The sequence below is a fragment of the Rattus norvegicus genome, chromosome 1, assembly GCF_036323735.1.
Source record: "Rattus norvegicus strain BN/NHsdMcwi chromosome 1, GRCr8, whole genome shotgun sequence".
NCBI lineage: Eukaryota > Metazoa > Chordata > Mammalia > Rodentia > Muridae > Rattus > Rattus norvegicus.
Window position 1 is genome coordinate 116169666 of NC_086019.1, and position 20197 is coordinate 116189862.

At 39.3% G+C, this 20197-nt stretch overlaps 1 protein-coding gene across 9 annotated transcripts in view; it reads left to right on the forward strand.

Moving 5' to 3' along the window:
* The window catches only part of Herc2 (HECT and RLD domain containing E3 ubiquitin protein ligase 2), a 234208-nt gene that overhangs the window by 159985 nt on the left and 54026 nt on the right, over window positions 1–20197 (forward strand). For all 9 annotated transcript variants that reach the window (XM_063262444.1, XM_006229300.5, XM_006229304.5 and 6 more), the window contains 5 exons: window positions 595–739; window positions 3263–3488; window positions 16761–16932; window positions 18192–18378; window positions 18819–18959. In XM_063262444.1, coding sequence (XP_063118514.1) covers window positions 595–739; window positions 3263–3488; window positions 16761–16932; window positions 18192–18378; window positions 18819–18959 — 871 coding nt within the window. The remainder of the gene's footprint in view (window positions 1–594; window positions 740–3262; window positions 3489–16760; window positions 16933–18191; window positions 18379–18818; window positions 18960–20197) is intronic.

Consider the following 20197-nt stretch of genomic DNA (forward strand, 5'->3'; position numbering starts at 1 on the left):
ACAGACTTCTAGCTTCATTTGGTCCTGAAAAAATAAATTTCTACTCTGTGTGTGTGTGTGTGTGTGTGTGTGTGTGTGTGTGTGTGTGTGAGAGAGAGAGAGAGAGAGAGAGAGAGAGACAGAGACAGAGACAGAGACAGAGAGGGACAGAGAGAGACAGAGAGAGATAGAGAGAGACAGAGAGAGATAGAGAGAGGCAGAGAGATCGCTGTTTTTATTTAAAAAGTGTGAAGGATTGAGTGCCCAGATCATTCTTGAATGTCATGTCAGGCAATAGCAACCTGGAAATACATACTAGACAGCATTTGGGAGAGGAGTTTTCAGTGTTGTCTATTCAGTTTAAAACAAACAAACAGAAACACCCCAATTAAATCTATAGTAACAGAGCTATTGTAAGACATATCACAGCATGAAAGATCTTACTGGCCAAGTTACTGAGTTAATTTGGATATGGCAATGAAGTTTTAGATTGCAAGGCTCTTGAGTACTGTGTATGACATTATCACTTTTCTCTAGAAGATGTATAGCAGTGAAAGTTTCCTTGTATAGCATTGTCAAACTGTAACCATGTAATGACTGTTGTTTTCCTCTCAGGGGAAAAGGGGACTACTTCAGACTAGGCCATGGCTCTGATGTGCATGTGCGCAAGCCACAGGTGGTGGAAGGACTGAGAGGGAAAAAGATTGTGCATGTGGCAGTTGGAGCCCTGCATTGTCTCGCAGTCACAGACTCGGGGCAGGTAAGGCTCTAGTGGCCTGTGGTAAGGTGTCCTCTTGCAGTGCTCATCAGGTTATACCCTTTATCTAGTCAAAACTGCAGTAATCAGAGTGAGTATGCTGATATGTGCCTTTAATCCCAGCATTTGGAAGTCTGAAGCAGGAGGAAATCTAGTTGAAGGCTGCCCTAGGTTGCATAGTGGGTTACACAGTGGGCCACATTTTTACATGCCACACCAAGAAAATAAAAACAGAAAATACCTCTAAACTCCTGAGATGCTTGGATGAGGTTTGTATTAGGTTAGTGCAAATGGAATTACAGTTTCTATGTTGTTGAAATTTGCTATTTGATACTGATATATGTTCTTAATGGTTTATGATTGAATACTTTTTAATAATTATTTATGAGTTTATGTCTGTCCATCTGTGTGTATGTGTACACACATGTCAGAGGACACCTTTGTGGGGTTTGTTCTCCCTTTTCACCATGTGAATCTTGAAGACTGAGCTCAGGTCCCTAGTCATGGCCGTAAGGACTTTACTTGCTGAGTCATCTCAACAGTCCCTATCATGTGTCACTTTAAAGCACATTTAACAATACATGGGGGTGTTTGTATGGTTTTTGTTTTTGTTTTTTTGCTAATAACTTATTACTTGTCATTTATGTTATACTATTTTGGTCTATGATTTTAGACCAAAAAAAAAAAAAAAAAGCCCCTAAAAACAAAAAACCAAAAAAAACCCCAAATTTGAGTGATTTGAGTGATTTTCTTAAGTTTAAATGAGTCCTAAAGCAGTGGCAACAGTTCACAAGATCAGCAATGTTTCTGGCCAGGAACTGTTAACAATGGACAATGCAGTTCTGGCTCCAGAAGTTTTACAATGAGATGAGAGCCTTCAAGGTGGGAAGCATAGTGGACAGGGACCAAGCAGTCATGGAGGATGGTTCATAGGGCTTCATAGGTTATTGTCAGCTAGCTCAGCTCAGACCATTCGACAGTCCCTCGGTATTTGAGGCAAATTGGAAAGTTTTGCATTGTCATCTTGTCTTTTTTTTTTTTTTTTTTGGTTCTTTTTTTTTTTTTTTTTTTTTTTCGGAGCTGGGGACCGAACCCAGGGCTTTGTGCTTCCTAGGCAAGCGCTCTACCACTGAGCTAAATCCCCAACCCCTTGTCATGTTGTCTTAATTGATGAACAGTAGAACTGTTTTTGGTTAGGTTGTGCTATGTGATGAAAAGGGCATTGTACAGACCAACCAGCTGTGATGTGCTTGCTAGTTGGACAGAGAAGAAAGAAACTCCAAAAACACTTTCCAAAGCGAGACGTTCAAAACAGAGCATAAAAAGGCTATGGTCATTGTTGATGGTTTGCTGCTCGTCTGCTTTCAGAATCTTGCTCAAATCATTACGTCTTAGAAGGATGCTCAGCAAATCAATGACATGAGCTGTTTGTTCAACCAGTGATTCAAAGGTTAAACTAGTTGAGCTGTGATCTTGTGCTTTGCCCCCCATATGCACCAGTACTCTCACCATCCATCTGCCAAGTTTCAAACATCTTACGGGGGAAATACGTTCCACAACCAATGGGAAAACGTTTTCTAAGAGTTTATCAAATCCTGGGGCTTAGATTTTTATATTGTAGGAACAAACAGTTCTCATTGGCAAAAATGTATTTATTTATTATAATGGTTCCCATTTTGATTAATAAATACTTCTTTGACCTCCTTACATGATTTAAAATTTACACTCCAAAACTGTAGTCTGTTTTGCATTAGCCTAATATTGGAGAACTGTTAGAGTGGTGTTCATCTTGTTTATTGATGTATTGTCAGCACAGGTTGGGTTGGGAGCCTTTTCAAATCTCCTCCCCATTTTGAAATCCATGCTGGAATATAAAGATTATCATTGAAAGTACCCCTAAGCTATTAGCAGTTTCTACTCTAGGAAAAAAAACCTAACGCATGAGAAAGGCTAAACCAACATGGTGGAAGGAAGACATACTCATGATAGAGGCTGTACCTCCGTGAGAGAAGCTACAGCGATTTTATTTTTGTAATACACAGTATTTTTATATATATAACTAAATTTGTTGCTTTGATAAGAATATACTATTACGAGCTCATTGAGCCATATTTTAAATATGGTTTATGAAAGTGATATTAGCATATTATTGTTTAATCAGAAGTGAATTATTCTTTATGACTATAAAACCTAAAAAACAAGTTACTTGAACAATAAGCATGGTATTTTTATTTTTATTTACAATTTATAGTATGGTGGAGTTATTACACTTAACCAGAGCAAGGATAAAGATGCATCCCCCATCCAAAACAATAAATTAATTAGAATAATACTAAGTATTTATAGTTGATGGTAAGCATTTTTATAGTTGATTTTTCCTCAGAACTGTATGTACTTGTGCTCTTTTGATACGTTGTAAGTGATTTTTATCTTTAAGAGTCCAGTTCTTTAAAGTATTATGAAATATGTTACATGCATTTTCAAGTAAGTCTTTAAAAATTATGTGAATATTTTCCCTCTTAACAGGTATATGCTTGGGGGGACAATGACCACGGCCAACAAGGCAATGGCACAACCACAGTTAACAGAAAGCCAACACTTGTGCAAGGCCTGGAAGGCCAGAAGATCACTCGAGTGGCTTGTGGGTCATCCCATAGTGTGGCATGGACAACAGTAGATGTAGCCACACCATCTGTCCACGAGCCTGTCCTCTTCCAGACTGCAAGAGACCCACTAGGTGCTTCATATTTAGGTAACACAGAGTTTATAAACTTTGCAGAGATCCTCCTGCAGCTTACAGTCATAGTCTAGACTGACATAAATGTACTGAGACAGACTGTACTGGTGTTAATCTCCATGCTGGCTATTTATGTTTTTCATGTGTAGCTTCTGTCTCGTCTTGTTTGTATAGATGAACTTTTGTGATTTGCTTTGTTCATACTATGTGATACCCTACAGAATCATCTTAAATTGCTGTGTGTGTAAAGAATTTCTTTTTTGTTACTTAATGTTTCATGCTTTATTCATTCACTGAAGGGCATCAAAATTGTTTGTGTATTAAAGTATTTTTTATTTGTCTGAGCTAATTGTTGTCTCTGAGGCTTCCTTCCTCAGTCTGCTAACCTATCTTGGAAGCTTCTAGCCTCTTCACTATCTCATCTAGGCCTCTGAGACTTAATGCTGAATAAACTCACCCCTTCTTGTTCTTTCTGAGCTCTGGCTGGCCAGTCAACTCATCTGTTCTGGCTTAAAACTCTTCTTCAGGCTGACTGACTCAATCTTGCGCCTGTTTGTTTGTCTGTCTGTTTGTCCATCTGTCCATCTGTCTAGCTGTTTCTCTCCTTCCCCTCGCTCTCTCTCCCGCCTCCTGAATTTCTCTGGTTGGCCTCTTGCTAACATTGACATTTTATTCTAATCTTCTGGCCTGTTTTCATTTTCTGGCTCATTCTGTCTTCAACTGTATCTAGCTTGTTCTCTTTCTGCAACTGTTGTACAGCTGTCCCAGTAAAACTGCCTCCTCTTCCTCCTCTTCTTCCTCCTCTTCCTCCTCCTCCTCCTCTGCCCTGCTCTGTCTTTTTTTTTTTAGAGCTGGGGACCGAACCCAGGGCCTTGTGCTTGCTAGGCAAGCGCTCTACCACTGAGCCAAATCCCCAACCCCCGCCCTGCTCTGTCTTAAGTAGCTTCTTGTTTCTCTCTCTGTTCTTGTGAGAATTGGGCATATCCTATTCTGTCAAATCTTTCTCTGATTTGTCAGTTTGTCTGCCACTCAGTCAGATATCATTTTCAAACATGGGTGTTTCCTTCTACAAACTAGCTTTACCTTCATTGTTTAGGATTAAAGATGTGTACTTAGGGCATGTATGTATTCCAGCTAGAGGGATTAAAAGTAGGTGCTAAGGCTGAGGCACAATGCAACTAGAAACAGTTTGTTTCAGTAAATACAATCTTAGGGTTCACAGTATAGTCAAATATCCTGCAACATTTGTGGTTTTTGGTTGTTCTAAATTAACATTCTTTATCATATCCAGGTTTGTGTGTGTGTGTGTGTGTGTGTGTGTGTGTGTGTGTGTGTGAAAACAAGATTTTGATCATTGGTATAAATGCTGATTGTTTTTATAAGTATGTGTCACTAGAAACTATCAAATTGTTTTCTGTAATAACCATACTCTTTTACATTCTTGCTAGCAATATATGAATAATCTAGTTTTTTTCTTTATCTTCACTGTTTTCTAAAAAGTATTTTAATCCTTTGAGAATTTTATACAATGTTTTTTGATTGTATATACCCTCAACCCATCTCCTTAACTCCTCCCAGATCTGTGCCTTCCCTGCCCTCTCTCATTCTTACCGTCTTTTTAAAAAAAGTTTAATAACCCATGAACTTTAATTTATGTTATTTATAAGTAACTAATGGGAATGGGGCTATCTACTAGAATGGAATATACTAATAGGAGCCACACTGTTAAGGAAATTGACTTCTTCCCCAGAAATTATGAGCTGTCAATAGGTCCTCAGTTAGGAATGGGGGCTTCTGAACACCCCTCATACTTCATGGTAAAATATTAACCCAATTGACTTGGACAAATCTTATGAAGGTGCCACAGCACTGAGTTGATGCATGCACTGGTCATGTCATGACCAAAAAGCACTGTTTAAATTTGTATTTCTTTGAAAATTTCATACACAGGTATTATATTTACACACATACACATACACACACACACACACGCACGCACACACTCTTCAACTTCTCTCACTCCCATCAGTCATTACTCATCCTTCTTTAGTTATTATTGTCACACACACACACACACACGAACACACACACAGGCATGCATGCACACACCCACCCACCCACCCACCCACCCACATACCCTACTGAATCCATTTAGTGTTGCACATGTGCATATGTGTTTAGGGCTGACCACTTGATATTGGATAACCTATCAGGGGACTGGTCCCTGGAGAAGACTAAATCTCTCTTAGTAGTCATTATTTGACTAGAGCTTGCTTCTTCAAGGGATGTAACCTTGTGAGACGTCTCCCATTCATGCTGACATGTCATCCTGTTGGTGTTGTTTAGTTGATCATATTGTTGAGATTTCATGGGCCTAGCTTTCCTGTTACAGATCAAAGATACTGTCTGGTTCTCTGAGTGTTGCAGTCTTTCTGTTCCCTCTTTACATTGTTCCTTGAGCTTTGGGTTCACTTTTAATTTTTGCCATTGTGGTGGATGTGTGATGGTATCTCATTGTGCTTTTACTCATGTTAAGTACCTTTTGATGTGCTTACTATTGTGGTTTGAATGAGAAATGTCCCTCATAGTCTTGGGCATTTGAATATTTGATCTCCAGTGGGTGGTACTGTTATAGAGACATACAGGCTTGCTGGAAGATATAGGCCATTGAGAGTGCTTTTTGGGGAAAAAAAAGTAGCCTCACCCTACTTCCAGTTCTTTCTCTGCTTTGTGTTTACTATTGATGGTGTGTTCTCTCAGCTTGCCACCTGTTGCCATGCCTCCCCTACTAGTTTACACTTTCTGTGTGTAACTGCCAAAATAAATTCTTCTTTCGGTAAGTTGTCTTGGTCATAATATTCTATCAGAGTAAAAGATAGCACCAGCTTAATTTCTTTCTTCAAAGACTTAAGAGTCTTGTTCTATAAGACTAATTTGCTTGGTTAGAGTTACTGCGAGATATTTTATATTATTTGTGGCTAATATGAAGGTGTTGTTTCCCTGATTTCTTTCTTAGCTTGTGTATAGTTGTCTTTTGTATAAAGGAGGGCTTTTTTGTTTGATTTTAAGTTCATCTTGTATCCAGCCACTTCAGTGAATGGTTTTTGTTGTTGTTGTTTTTTATCAGTTATAGGAGTTCTCTGGTAGAATTCTGAGGGTCACTTCTATGTACTATCACATCATGTGCAAGTAGCAATACATTGACTTTTCCTTTCCTATTTGTATCCCTTTGATCTTCAGTTGTCTTATTGCTCTAGCTGGAACTTCAAGTACTGTATTGAATACATATTGAGAAAATTGACAGCATTGTCGTCTTCCTGATTTTAGTGAAATTGCTATTAGTTTCTATCTACTTAATTTGGTATTGACTTGTTGAAAATTGCCTTTTTAATTTAGATATGTGCCTCGTATCCCTGATCTTTCCAACACTTTTATCATGAAGTGGTATTGGATTTTGTCAAAGGCCTTTTCAGAATCTAATGAGATGATCATGTATATTTTTTCTTTCAATTTGTTTATATGGTGGATTACATTGATAGATTTTCATATGTTGAACCAACCCTGCATCTTTGGGATTAAAGCCTACGTGATCATATTGGATGATCTTTTTGATGTGTTCTTGAATTCAGTTTGCAGATATTTTATTGAGTATTTTTACATCTATGTTCATGATGGAAATTGGTCTGTAACTCTCTTTCTTTGTTAAATCTCTGGGTGGTTTGGGCATCAATGCAACTATGGCCTCATAAAATGAATTTGGCAATGTTTTTTCTGTTTTTATTTTGTAAATAATTTGAGGAGTATTGGTATTAGCTCTTCTTTTTTTAATATGATAAACTGCTTTATTTTTATTTATTTATTTATTTATTTTATTAACTTGAGTATTTCTTAAATACATTTCGAGTGTTATTCCCTTTCCCAATTTCCGGGCAAACATCCCCCAAATCCCTCCCCCTCCCCTTCTTTATTGCTATTCCCCTCCCCATACTCCCCCCATTACCGACCTCCCCCTAACAATCTAGTTCACTGGGGGTTCAGTCTTAGCAGGACCAAGGGCTTCCCCTTCAACTGGTGATCTTACTAGAATATTCATTGCTACCTATGAGGTCAGAGTCCAGGATCAGTCCATGTATAGTCCCTAGGTAGTGGCATTGTTGTACATATGGGGTCTCGAGCCCCTTCAAGCTCTTCGAGTTCTTGCTCTGATTCCTTCAACGGGGGTCCTATTCTCAGTTCAGTGGTTTGCTGCTGGCATTCGCCTCTGTATTTGCTGTATTCTGGCTATGTCTCTCAGGAGCGATCTACATCCGGCTCCTGTCAGCCTTTACTTCTTTGCTTCATCTATCTTGTCTAATTGGATGGCTGTATATGTGTGGGCCACATGTGGGGCAGGCTCTGAATGGGTGTTCCTTCTGTGTCTGTTTTAATCTTTGCCTCTCTATTCCCTGCCACGGGTATTCTTATTCCCCTTTTAGAGAAGGAGTGAAGTATTCACATTTTGATCATCCGTCTTGAGTTTCATTTGTTCTAGGCATCTAGGGTAATTCAAGCATTGGGGCTAATAGCCACTTATCAATGAGTGCATACCATTTGTGTTTTTCTGTGATTGGGTTACCTCACTCAGGATGATATTTTCCAGTTCCAACCATTTGCCTGCGAATTTCATAAAGTCATTGTTTTTGATAGCTGAGTAATATTCCATTGTGTAGATGTACCACATTTTCTGTATCCATTCCGCTGTTGAAGGGCATCTGGGTTTTTTCCAGCTTCTGGCTATTATAAATAAGGCTGCTATGAACATAGTGGAGCACGTGTCTTTTTTATATGTTGGGGCGTCTTGTGGGTATATGCCCAAGAGAGGTATAGCTGGATCCTCAGGCAGTTCAATGTCCAATTTTCTGAGGAATCTCCAGACTGATTTCCAGAATGGTTGTACCAGTCTGCAATCCCACCAACAATGGAGGAGTGTTCCTCTTTCTCCGCATCCTCGCCAGCATCTGCTATCATCTGAGTTTTTGATCTTAGACATTCTCACTGGTGTGAGGAGAAATCTCAGGGTAGTTTTGACTTGCATTTCCCTTATGACTAAAGATGTTGAACATTTCTTTAGGTGTTTCTCAGCCATTCGGCATTCCTCAGCTGTGAATTCTTTGTTTAGCTCTGAACCCCATTTTTTAATAGGGTTGTTTGTCTCCCTGCAGTCTAACTTCTTGAGTTCTTTGTATAATTTGGATATAAGGCCTCTATCTGTTGTAGGATTGGTAAAGATCTTTTCCCAATCTGTTGGTTGCCATTTTGGCCTAACCACAGTGTCCTTTGCCTTACAGAAGCTTTGCAGTTTTATGAGATCCCATTTGTCGATTCTTGATCTTAGAGCATAAGCCATTGGTATTTTGTTCAGGAAATTTTTTCCAGTGCCCATGTGTTCCAGATGCTTCCCTAGTTTTTCTTCTACTAGTTTGAGTGTATCTGGTTTGATGTGGAGGTCCTTGATCCACTTGGACCTAACCTTTGTACAGGGTGATAAGCATGGATCGATCTGCATTCTTCTACATGTTGACCTCCAGTTGAACCAGCACCATTTGCTGAAAATGCTGTCTTTTTTCCATTTGATGGTTTTGGCTCCTTTGTCAAAAATCAAGTGCCCATAGGTGTGTGGATTCATTTCTGGGTCTTCAATTCTGTTCCATTTGTCTATCTGTCTATCTCTGTACCAATACCATGCAGTTTTTATCACTATTGCTCTGTAATACTGCTTGAGTTCAGGGATAGTGATTCCCCCTGAAGTCCTTTTATTGTTGAGGATGTTTTAGCTATCCTGGGTTTTTTGTTATCCCAGATGAATTTGCAAATTGTTCTGTCTAGCTCTTTGAAGAATTGGATTGGTATTTTGATTGGGGATTGCATTGAATCTGGTCAAATGGCCATTTTTACTATGTTAATCCTGCCAATCCATGAGCATGGGAGATCTTTCCATCTTCTGAGGTCTTCTTCAATTTCTTTCTTCAGAGGCTTCAAGTTCTTATCATACAGATATTTTACTTGCTTGGTTAAAGTCACACCGAGGTAGTTTATATTATTTGGGAATATTATGAAGGGTGTCGTTTCCCTAATTTCTTTCTCGGCTTGTTTCTCTTTTGTGTAGAGGAGTACTACTGATTTATTTGAGTTAATTTTATACCCAGCCACTTTGCTGACAGTGTTTATCATCTTTAGTAGTTTTCTGGTGGAACTTTTGGGATCGCTTAAATAAACTATCATATCATCTGCAAATAGTGATATTTTGACTTCTTCTTTTCCAATCTGTACCCCTTGATCTCCTTTTGTTGTCTGATTGCTCTGGCTAGAATTTCAAGAACTACATTGAATAAGTAGGGAGAGAGTGGGCAGCCTTGTCTAGTCCCTGATTTTAGTGGGATTGCTTCAAGTTTCTCTCCATTTAGTTTAATGTTAGCAACTGGTTTGCTGTATATGGCTTTTACTATGTTTAGGTATGGGCCTTGAATTCCTGTTCTTTCCAGGACTTTTATCATGAAGGGGTGTTGAATTTTGTCAAATGCTTTCTCAGCGTCTAATGAAATGAACATGTGGTTTTGTTCTTTCAGTTTGTTTATATAATGGATCACGTTGATGGTTTTTTGTATATTAAATCATCCCTGCATGCCTGTGATGAAGCCTACTTGATCATGGTGGATGATTGTTTTGATATGCTCTTTGATTCGGTTTGCCAGAATTTTATTGAGTATTTTTGCGTCGATATTCATAAGGGAAATTGGTCTGAAGTTCTCTTTCTTTGTTGTGTCTTTGTGTGGTTTAGGTATAAGAGTAATTGTGGCTTCATAGAAGGAATTCGGTAGGGCTCCATCTGTTTCAATTTTGTGGGATAGTTTGGATAGTATTGGTATGAGGTCTTCTATGAAGGTCTGATAGAATTCTGCACTAAACCAGTCTGGACCTGGGCTCTTTTTGGTTGGGAGACCTTTAATGACTGCTTCTATTTCCTTAGGAGTTATGGGGTTGTTTAACTGGTTTATCTGTTCCTGATTTAACTTCGGTACCTGGTATCTGTCTAGGAAATTGTCCATTTCCTGCAGATTTTCAAGTTTTGTTGAATATAGGCTTTTATAGTAAGATCTGATGATTTTTTGAATTTCCTCTGAATCTGTAGTTATGTCTCCCTTTTCATTTCTGATTTTGTTAATTTGGACGCACTCTCTGTGTCCTCTCGTTAGTCTGGCTAAGGGTTTATCTATCTTGTTGATTTTCTCAAAGAACCAACTTTTGGTTCTGTTGATTCTTTCTATGGTCCTTTTTGTTTCTGCTTGGTTGATTTCAGCTCTGAGTTTGATTATTTCCTGCCTTCTACTCCTCCTGGGTGTATTTGCTTCTTTTTGTTCTAGAGCTTTTAGGTGTGCTGTCAAGCTGCTGACATATGCTCTTTCCTGTTTCTTTCTGCAGGCCCTCAGCCCTATGAGTTTTCCTCTTAGCACAGCTTTCATTGTGTCCCATAAGTTTGGGTATGTTGTACCTTCATTTTCATTAAATTCTAAAAAGTCTTTAATTTCTTTCTTTATTTCTTCCTTGACTAGGTTATCATTGAGTAGAGCATTGTTCAATTTCCACGTATGTGAGGGCATTCTTCCCTTATTATTATTGAAGACCAGTTTTAGGCCGTGGCGGTCCGATAGCACGCATGGGATTATTTCTATCTTTCTGTACCTGTTGAGGCCCGTTTTTTGACCAATTATATGGTCAATTTTGGAGAAAGTACCATGAGGAGCTGAGAAGAAGATATATCCTTTTGCTTTAGGATAGAATGTTCTATAAGTATCTGTTAAGTCCATTAGGCTCATGACTTCTCTTAGTCCGTCTACGTCTTTGTTTAATTTCTGTTTCCATGATCTGTCCATTGATGAGAGTGGGGTGTTGAAATCTCCTACTATTATTGTGTGAGGTGCAATTTGTGTTTTGAGCTTCAGTAAGGTTTCTTTTACGTATGTAAGTGCCCTTGTATTTGGGGCATAGATATTTAGGATTGAGAGTTCATCTTGGTGGATTTTTCCTTTGATGAATATGAAGTGTCCTTCCTCATCTTTTTTGATGAATTTTAGTTGAAAATTGATTTTATTTGATATTAGAATGGCTACTCCAGCTTGCTTCTTCTGACCATTTGCTTGGAAAGTTGTTTTCCAGCCTTTCACTCTGAGGTAGTGTCTGTCTTTGTCTCTGAGGTGTGTTTCCTGTAGGCAGCAGAATGCAGGGTCCTCGTTGCGTATCCAGTTTGTTAATCTATGTCTTTTTATTGGGGAGTTGAGGCCATTGATGTTGAGAGATATTAAGGAATAGTGATTATTGCTTCCCTTTATATTCATATTTGGATATGAGGTTATGTTTGTGTGCTTTCATTCTCTTTGTTTTGTTGCCAAGACGATTAGTTTCTTGCTTCTTCTAGGGTATAGCTTGCCTCCTTATGTTGGGCTTTACCATTTATTATCCTTTGTAGTGCTGGATTTGTAGAAAGATATTGTGTAAATTTGGTTTTGTCATGGAATATCTTGGTTTCTCCATCAATGTTAATTGAGAGTTTTGCTGGATACAGTAACCTGGGCTGGCATTTGTGTTCTCTTAGGGTCTGTATGACATCAGTCCAGGATCTTCTGGCCTTCATAGTTTCTGGCGAGAAGTCTGGTGTGATTCTGATAGGTCTCCCTTTATATGTTATTTGACCTTTTTCCCTTACTGCTTTTAATATTCTTTCTTTATTTTGTGCGTTTGGTGTTTTGACAATTATGTGACGGGAGGTGTTTCTTTTCTGGTCCAATCTATTTGGAGTTCTGTAGGCTTCTTGTATGTCTATGGGTAACTATCTCTTTTTTTAGGTTAGGGAAGTTTTCTTCTATGATTTTGTTGAAGATATTTACTGGTCCTTTGAGCTGGGAGTCTTCACTCTCTTCTATACCTATTATCCTTAGGTTTCATCTTCTCATTGAGTCCTGGATTTCCTGTATGTTTTGGACCAGTAGCTTTTTCCGCTTTACATTATCTTTGACAGTTGAGTCAATGATTTCTATGGAATCTTCTGCTCCTGAGATTCTCTCTTCCATCTCTTGTATTCTGTTGGTGAAGCTTGTATCTACAGCTCCTTGTCTCTTCTTTTGGTTTTCTATGTCCAGGGTTGTTTCCATGTGTTCTTTCTTGATTGCTTCTATTTCCATTTTTAATTCCTTCAACTGTTTGATTGTGTTTTCCTGGAATTCTTTCAGGGATTTTTGTGACTCCTCTCTATGGGCTTCTATTTGTTTATTTATGTTTTCCTGGAATTCTTTCAGGGATTTTTGTGACTTCTCTCTATGGGCTTCTACTTGTTTATTTATGTTTTCCTGGAATTCTTTCAGGGATTTTTGCGATTCCTCTCTGTAGGCTTCTACTTGTTCTCTAAGGGAGTTCTTCACATCTTTCTTGAAGTCCTCCAGCATCATGATCAAATATTATTTTGAAACTAAATCTTGCTTTTCTGGTGTGTTTGGATATTCCGTGTTTGCTTTGGTGGGAGAATTGGGCTCCGATGAGGCCATGTAGTCTTGGTTTCTGTTGCTTGGCTTCCTGCGCTTGCCTCTCACCATCAGATTAACTCTAGTGTTACTTTGTTCTGCTATTTCTGACAGTGGCTAGACCGTCTTATAAGCCTGTGTGTCAGGAGTTTTGTAGACCTGTTTTCCTGTTTTCTTTCAGCCAGTTATGGGGACAGAGTGTTCTGCTTTCGGGAGTGTAGTTTTTCCTATCTACAGGTCTTCAGCTGTTCCTGTGGGCCTGTGTCTTGAGTTCACCAGGCAGCTCACTTGCAGCAGAAAAGTTGGTCTTACCTGTGGTCCCGAGGCTCAAGTTTGCTCGTGGGGTGTTTTCCTCTGGCGTCAGAGATGTGTGCAGAGTGCAGTCTCTTCTGGTTTCCCAGGCGTGTCTGCCTCTCTGTAGGTTTAGTTCTCCCTCCCACGGGATTTGGGTGCAGAGAACTGTTTATCCGGTAGGTCCCTTCCCGTTCTGGCGGTGTCTCAGATGCAGTGGATCTGCTGCTCCTGGGCCCTCCTCTATGGGGACCCAGAGGCCTTATACAGTTTCCTCTTGGGCCAGGGATGTGGGCAGGGGTGGCCTGTGTTGGTGGTCTCTTCCGCTCTGGAACCTCAGAAGTGCCCACCTGACCAGGCGATGAGGTCTCTCTCCCACGGGGTTTGGGAGCAGAGAGCTGGGTATTAGCTCTTCTTTAAAAGTTTATCTAACCATTTAGCCCTGGACTTGGACTTTTTTTTTTTTTTTTTGGTCAGGAGATTTTTAATGACTGCTTCTATAGGGATTCTAGGGCTATTTAAATTGTTTATCTGATCTTGATTTAACTTGGTAACTTTTAGATTTTTCCAACTTTGTGGAGTATAGGTCTTGAAGTATGACAATGTTTTATTTTCTTTTCTTTAAAATCTCAATCCATTTCTTTAATAACTTTTGTGGAAATCTTTAAGACAAGACATGTTATATTAAAATGAAATGATATCATTGTTTAAGGGAAGTATCGAGTAGAGTTACAATATCCAACCCTGTACATGAAAAGAAACTATTTTTGCTATAAGAATTATAGTCAAAACATCAAATACACAAAACAAAGAATATTAAAAGCAGTAAGAGAAAAAGTTCAAGTAACACATAAAGGCAGACCTATCAGAATTACACCAGACTTCTCAACAGAGACTCTGAAAGCTAGAAGAGCCTGGTCAGAGGTCATGCAGACTCTAAAAGAACACTAATGCCAGCCCAGCCTACTATACCCAGCAAAACTCTCAATCAGCATATATGGAGAAACCAAATTCAAACAGTATCTATCTACCAATGCATCCCTACAGAGGATCCTAGAAGGAACACTCCAATACTAAGGAAGAGACCTATACCAAAGAAAAGACATTAAGCATCTCACAACAAAGGAGAAAACCACAAGCACATAAAGCTACCTACAGATATAACAGGAACCAACAGTCATCTGTCTTTAATATCTCTCAATATTAATGGACTCAACTCACCTATAAAAAGACATAAGCTAACAGACTCGATATGTAAACAAGAGCCAGCATTTTGCTGCATACAAGAAACATATCTCATTAACAAAAACAAAGACAGACACTTGCTCAGAGTAAAAGGTGAAATGTCCTGTAGCTGTCTGTTAAATCCATTTGGTTCCTAACCTCTATAAGTTTCACTGTGTCTCTGTTTAGTTTCTGTTTCAATGACCCGTCCATTGGTGAGAGTGAGGTGTTTGAAGTCTCCCACTATTATTGTGTAGGGTTCAATGTGTGTTTTGAGCTTTATTAAGGTTTCTTTTATGAACATGGGTGCCCTTGCATTTGGGGTATAGATGTTCAGAATTGAGACTTTCTCTTAGTGCAGTTTCCCTTTGATGAATATGAAGTGTCCTTCCTCATCATGCTTGATAACTTTTGGTTGAAAGTCTATTTTATTAGATATTAGAATGGCTACTCCAGCTTGCTTCTCAGATTCATTTGCTTGGAAAATCTTTTCCTTGCCCTTTGTTCTGAGTAATGTTTGAGGTCCAGATGCATATTTTTGTATGCAGCAGGATAGATCCTGTTTTAGCATCAGTTCTACTAGCCATGCCTTTGTATTTGGGAATTGAATCCATTGATATGACCAAGAAATGTTATTTCTTTTTTTTTTTTTTTTTTTTTTGTTCTTTTTTTCGGAGCTGGGGACCGAACCCAGGGCTTTGCGCGTCCTAGGCAAGCGCTCTACCACTGAGCTAAATCCCCAGCCCCTGAAATGTTATTTCTTGTTGGTGGTGTGTGTATGTGTGTGTGAGAGAGTATTTCTTGTTTTCATGAGTGTAGTTAGCCTCTTGAGTATGGAATTTTCCTTCAAACATTTATAGTGATAGATTTGTGGATAAGATATTGTTTAAATTTAAATTTTTTCATGCAATATCTTGGAATGGATGGAATATCACCTTCTATGGTGATTGAAAGTTTTGCTGGGTACAGTAGTCTAGTCTGACATCTGTGGTCTTTTAGAGTCTAAGATATTTGTCCAGGCCCTTCTGGCTTTTAGAGTTTCCACTGAGAAGTCGGTATACTTTAAGGGGGACTTTATTTTACGTCCAATCTATTTGGTGTTCTGTAAGCTTCTTATATCTTCATAGGCCTGTCCTTCTTAAGGTTAGGGAAATTTTCTTCTGTGATTTTATTATAACTGTTTTCTGGATCTTTGAGCTGGGATTATTCTTCTTCTCCTATTCCAATTATTCTTAGGTTTCGTCTTTTCACAGTGTTCCAGATTTCCTGGATGTTATGTTTTAGAATTTTTTAGATTTAACATTTTCTCATATGTTCTACACCTGAAGTTCTTTCTTCCATCCCTCGTATTCTGCTGGTTACGCTTGCACCTGTAGTTCCTGTTCACTTATGTGGATTTTCCATCTCCAAGATTCCCTCAGCTTGTCTTTTCTTTATTGCTTCTATTTTCATTTTCAGGTTTTGAAGATTTTTTATTCATTTCCTTCACTTGTTTATTTTTCTTGGCTTTCTTTAAAGGGGTTTGTTCATTTCTTCTCACTGTGTTTTTCTGAATTTCTTTGAGAAATTTATTCATTTCCATTTTAAGGACTGCTGTTTTCACAAAGTTGGTTTTAAGGTAGGGGTGTGTGTGTGTGTGTGTGTGTGTGTGTGTGTGTGTGTGTGTGTGTGTGTGTGTTAGGAGTATTGGAATGTGCCTATAGACTAGTGTGTCCCACATTTTCTTGATTGATATAGGAGGGCCTAGCTCGCTGTGGGTGGTGTCAACCCTGGGCAGGCGATCCTAGGGTATATAAGAATACATGCTGAGTAAGCCACTAGGAATAAGCCATTAAGCAATATTCCTCCTTGAGGTCTGCATCAGCTCCTGCTTTCAGGTTCCAGCCTGTATTCCTACCTTGACTTTCCTCAGTGATGGGCTATGATTTTGAAGTATAAGCAAAACAAACTCTTTCCTTCCTAAGTTCAATGGTGGGAGGAACTTCTTGAGCCCCTCCCTAATCTATGCTGAGATTATGGCTGCCAAGGAGAGAGCCTTTTGAGAACTCCCAGTCTATTTTGAATTTTAGGGTTTTTCAGCCTGAATGATGTGAGCAGGCGCTTCATAAATATCAAAGTGAATACTGTGTTTTGTTTTTAGAATAACCTAAATGCTTAAACCAGAGAAAAAGAACAATCTGTGATCTTAAAAACAACTTTGATTTTTGTTTCCCTCTTTTAGGTGTGCCTTCGGATGCTGATTCTTCTTCTTCCAGCAATAAGATAAGTGGTGTGAGTAACTGTAAGCCGAATCGTCCTTCTCTTGCCAAGATTCTCCTGTCACTGGAAGGAAACCTGGCTAAGCAGCAGGCCTTATCTCACATCCTTACAGCACTGCAGATTATGTATGCCAGGTAGGCTGCTGTGTTGCTGTGTAAATTCTGCTATTTTGTAAATAATATTTTAATTGGCCAGATGTTTACAAGAATGTTGTGTTGTTGTCTTAAGTGCTATGAGTTGCAAGTTACAAACGTTCACTGGTGATTTATAGGATCTTGGCACCTTACAATAAAACCCAACTGAGTATTGAAATATGAATCAGAAAATAATGATATTTTCATTTTGTTGATAATTCTGTATTTATATGAAGGAAAGAGAATGAGTTGATAATTTATGGTGATGTTTAAAATGATTATTTTTTTGACTCACTTGATAAGGTAGTTCTTGTCTTACATAATCACTTGTTGCTGTTGTCTCAGAGCCTGTTTCAGTCAGTTTTCTAGCTTTGGCCTCTGGTAGCTTATCATAGTAAGATGCTGAGGCAGAGCAAAACCTTCTCACTTCACAGTCAGAAGTTGAAAACAGAAGGAAGCAGTCAAGGTTCCAGTCCCCATAGTAACATATCTCCTCACCCAAGAATATCTGCTAGACTCTTTCTCTTAAAAATCCCACCACCTCCCAGTAGTGATAGCTGGGTAGTAGGACTTTACCACATGGGGTTTGGGGAACATGGAGGTCCAAGCCATAGCAAAACTTAAGTGAGTTGCCCTATTAGTTAATGTGTCCTGGGTGTGGCTCTGATAGTTGTGCTTATGTAGCTTAGGAGCAACACCTAAAACAGACATGAGAGACAGTTAATCTGCTGATTATTATATCAGGTTGTTAGTAAACATCAACTATCTATTCCTCAAGTTCCAAGAGCCGCCCAACAGGTTTTCCAACACTGAGCTAGAGGCTTATTGTGCTCCGGCTTTAGATTAGACACCCAACACCACTTGTCACTTAAGTATTTCCATATGCTGAGTATAATACTGAGTTTACCGTCCCAGAAACACATTATATTAATGTTATAAGTAACATATGCATGTAAATTAAGCTCACTGGGGCCTTTCTACTTGATATAGTCCTATAAAATCATGGTTTAATATATACAATCCATTGTGGACTGAAATGCTACTGAGTGTCTTATATCTATAAAAATAATCAGGGTATAAATTTTGGCTTAGAGCTGTTGGTTACCTGGTTAATAATGCACAGCTTTCTAAAACGTACTTGTACATATTCTCTTATAATGAAGACATACTTTTAGTGAGCACTTGACCTATCCAGCTGCTTCTTATAATGCCCAGATGAAAAGGTGGCTTACCACAACCCTGGCGTTCTGTTCTGACAGAGATGCAGTGGTTGGAGCCCTGATGCCAGCTGGCATGCTCGCCCCAGTGGAGTGCCCCTCATTCTCCTCCTCAGCACCGGCTTCTGATGTATCAGCAATGGCCAGTCCCATGAATGTGGAGGAAAGCATGCTGGCTGCTGATCTTGAGGACAGACTGAGTCCAAATCTGTGGCAAGAAAAGAGAGAGGTAAAAGGGAACCTTAAAGTGATGTTGAATTTGAAGGGAAAAGTGGCTTCTTTGTATCTAGGAACCCTACTTACTTTTGTACCTCATTTTTGTGTCTGCTATTTGATTTTGAGCTTGACTTAGTAAAATATATTCTATTTAAAGAGATCTCTTAGTTTTGAAATGAAAATAGATTTATTCTTTTAAAAGGACATTAAGTATAATTCTGAAATGTTAAAGGTCAGAAAGTCAGAGAATTTGTTAACTGGGAAGACTCCTTAGAGAGATGAGAACTCAGTGTAGTCTGATTCATGGGTCCTGTTGTTCTTACAGGGTTGTTTTGGCTCACTAGGGTTGCTAGGTGATATGAGCACTGGATCACTCTAAACTGCTATCAGTGGTTTCAGTGTGCCATATTGCTGAACTTCTTAAAAATTTCCTCTGGTACATTCTCCAATCAGATCGTCTCTTCTGAGGATGCTGTGACCCCCTCTGCAGTGACACCGTCTGCTCCTTCAGCCTCCTCTCGACCATTTATTCCAGTGACAGATGACCCAGGAGCTGCCAGCATCATCGCAGAAACCATGACTAAAACCAAAGAGGTCAGGAGACATTCTTCTCTGACGTGAAATAAAAAAATACCCTTAAATGTACTCAAAAGTTAGGAGTCATATTTAGAGCTAGATTATGCTATACCTCCTATATTTTTTTCATCTTTATTTAACTTGGGTATTTCTTATTTACATTTCAATTGTTATTCCCTTTCCCGGTTTCTGGGCCAACATTCCCCTAACCCCTCTTCCTCCCCTTCTCTATGGGTGTTCCCCTCCCCATCCTACCCCATTACCGCCCTCCCCCCAACAATCATGTTCACTAGGGGTTCAGTCTTAGGAGGACCAAGGGCTTCCCCTTCCACTGGTGCTCTTACTAGACTATTCATTGCTACCTATGGGTAGCAGGGTCAGTCCATGTATAGTCTTTAGGTAGTGGCTTAGTCCCTGGAAGCTCTGGTTGGTTGGCATTGTTGTTCATATGGGGTCTCGAGCCCCTTCAAACTCTTTCAGTCCTTTCTCTGATTCCTTCAACGGGAGTCAGGTTCTCAGTTCAGTGATTTGCTGCTGGCATTCGCCTATGTATTTGCTGTATTTTAGATGTGTCTCTCAGGAGAGATCTACATCCGGTTCTTTTCGGACTGTACTTCTTTGCTTCATCCATCTTGTCTAATTGGGTGGCTGTATATGTGTGGGTCACATGTGGGGCACACTCTGAATGGGTGTTCCTTGTGCCTCTGTTCTAAACTTTGCCTCCCTATTCCCTCCCAAGGGTATTCTTGTTCCCCTTTTAAAGGAGTGAAGCATTCGCATTTTGGTCATCCTTCTTGAGTTTCATGTGTTCTGTGCATCTAGGGTAATTCGAGCATTTCCACTTATCAGTGAGTGCACACCATGTGTTTTTTTCTGTGATTGGGTTACCTCACTCAGGATGATATTTTCGAGTTCCATCCATTTGTCTATGAATTTCATAAAGTCATTGTTTTTGATAGCTGAGTAATTTTGCATTGTTATACCTCCTATATTAGTCACAAAATTTCTCCGTAAAGTTCGGACACAGTAATCTTTTTTTTTTTTTTATTAACTTGAGTATTTCTTATATACATTTCGAGTGTTATTCCCTTTCCCGGTATCCGGGCAAACATCCCCCTCCCCCCTCCCCTTCCTTATGGGTGTTCCCCTCCCAACCCTCCCCCCATTGCCGTCCTCCCCCCACCAGTCTAGTTCACTGGGGGTTCAGTCTTAGCAGGACCCAGGGCTTCCCCTTCCACTGGTGCTCTTACTAGGAT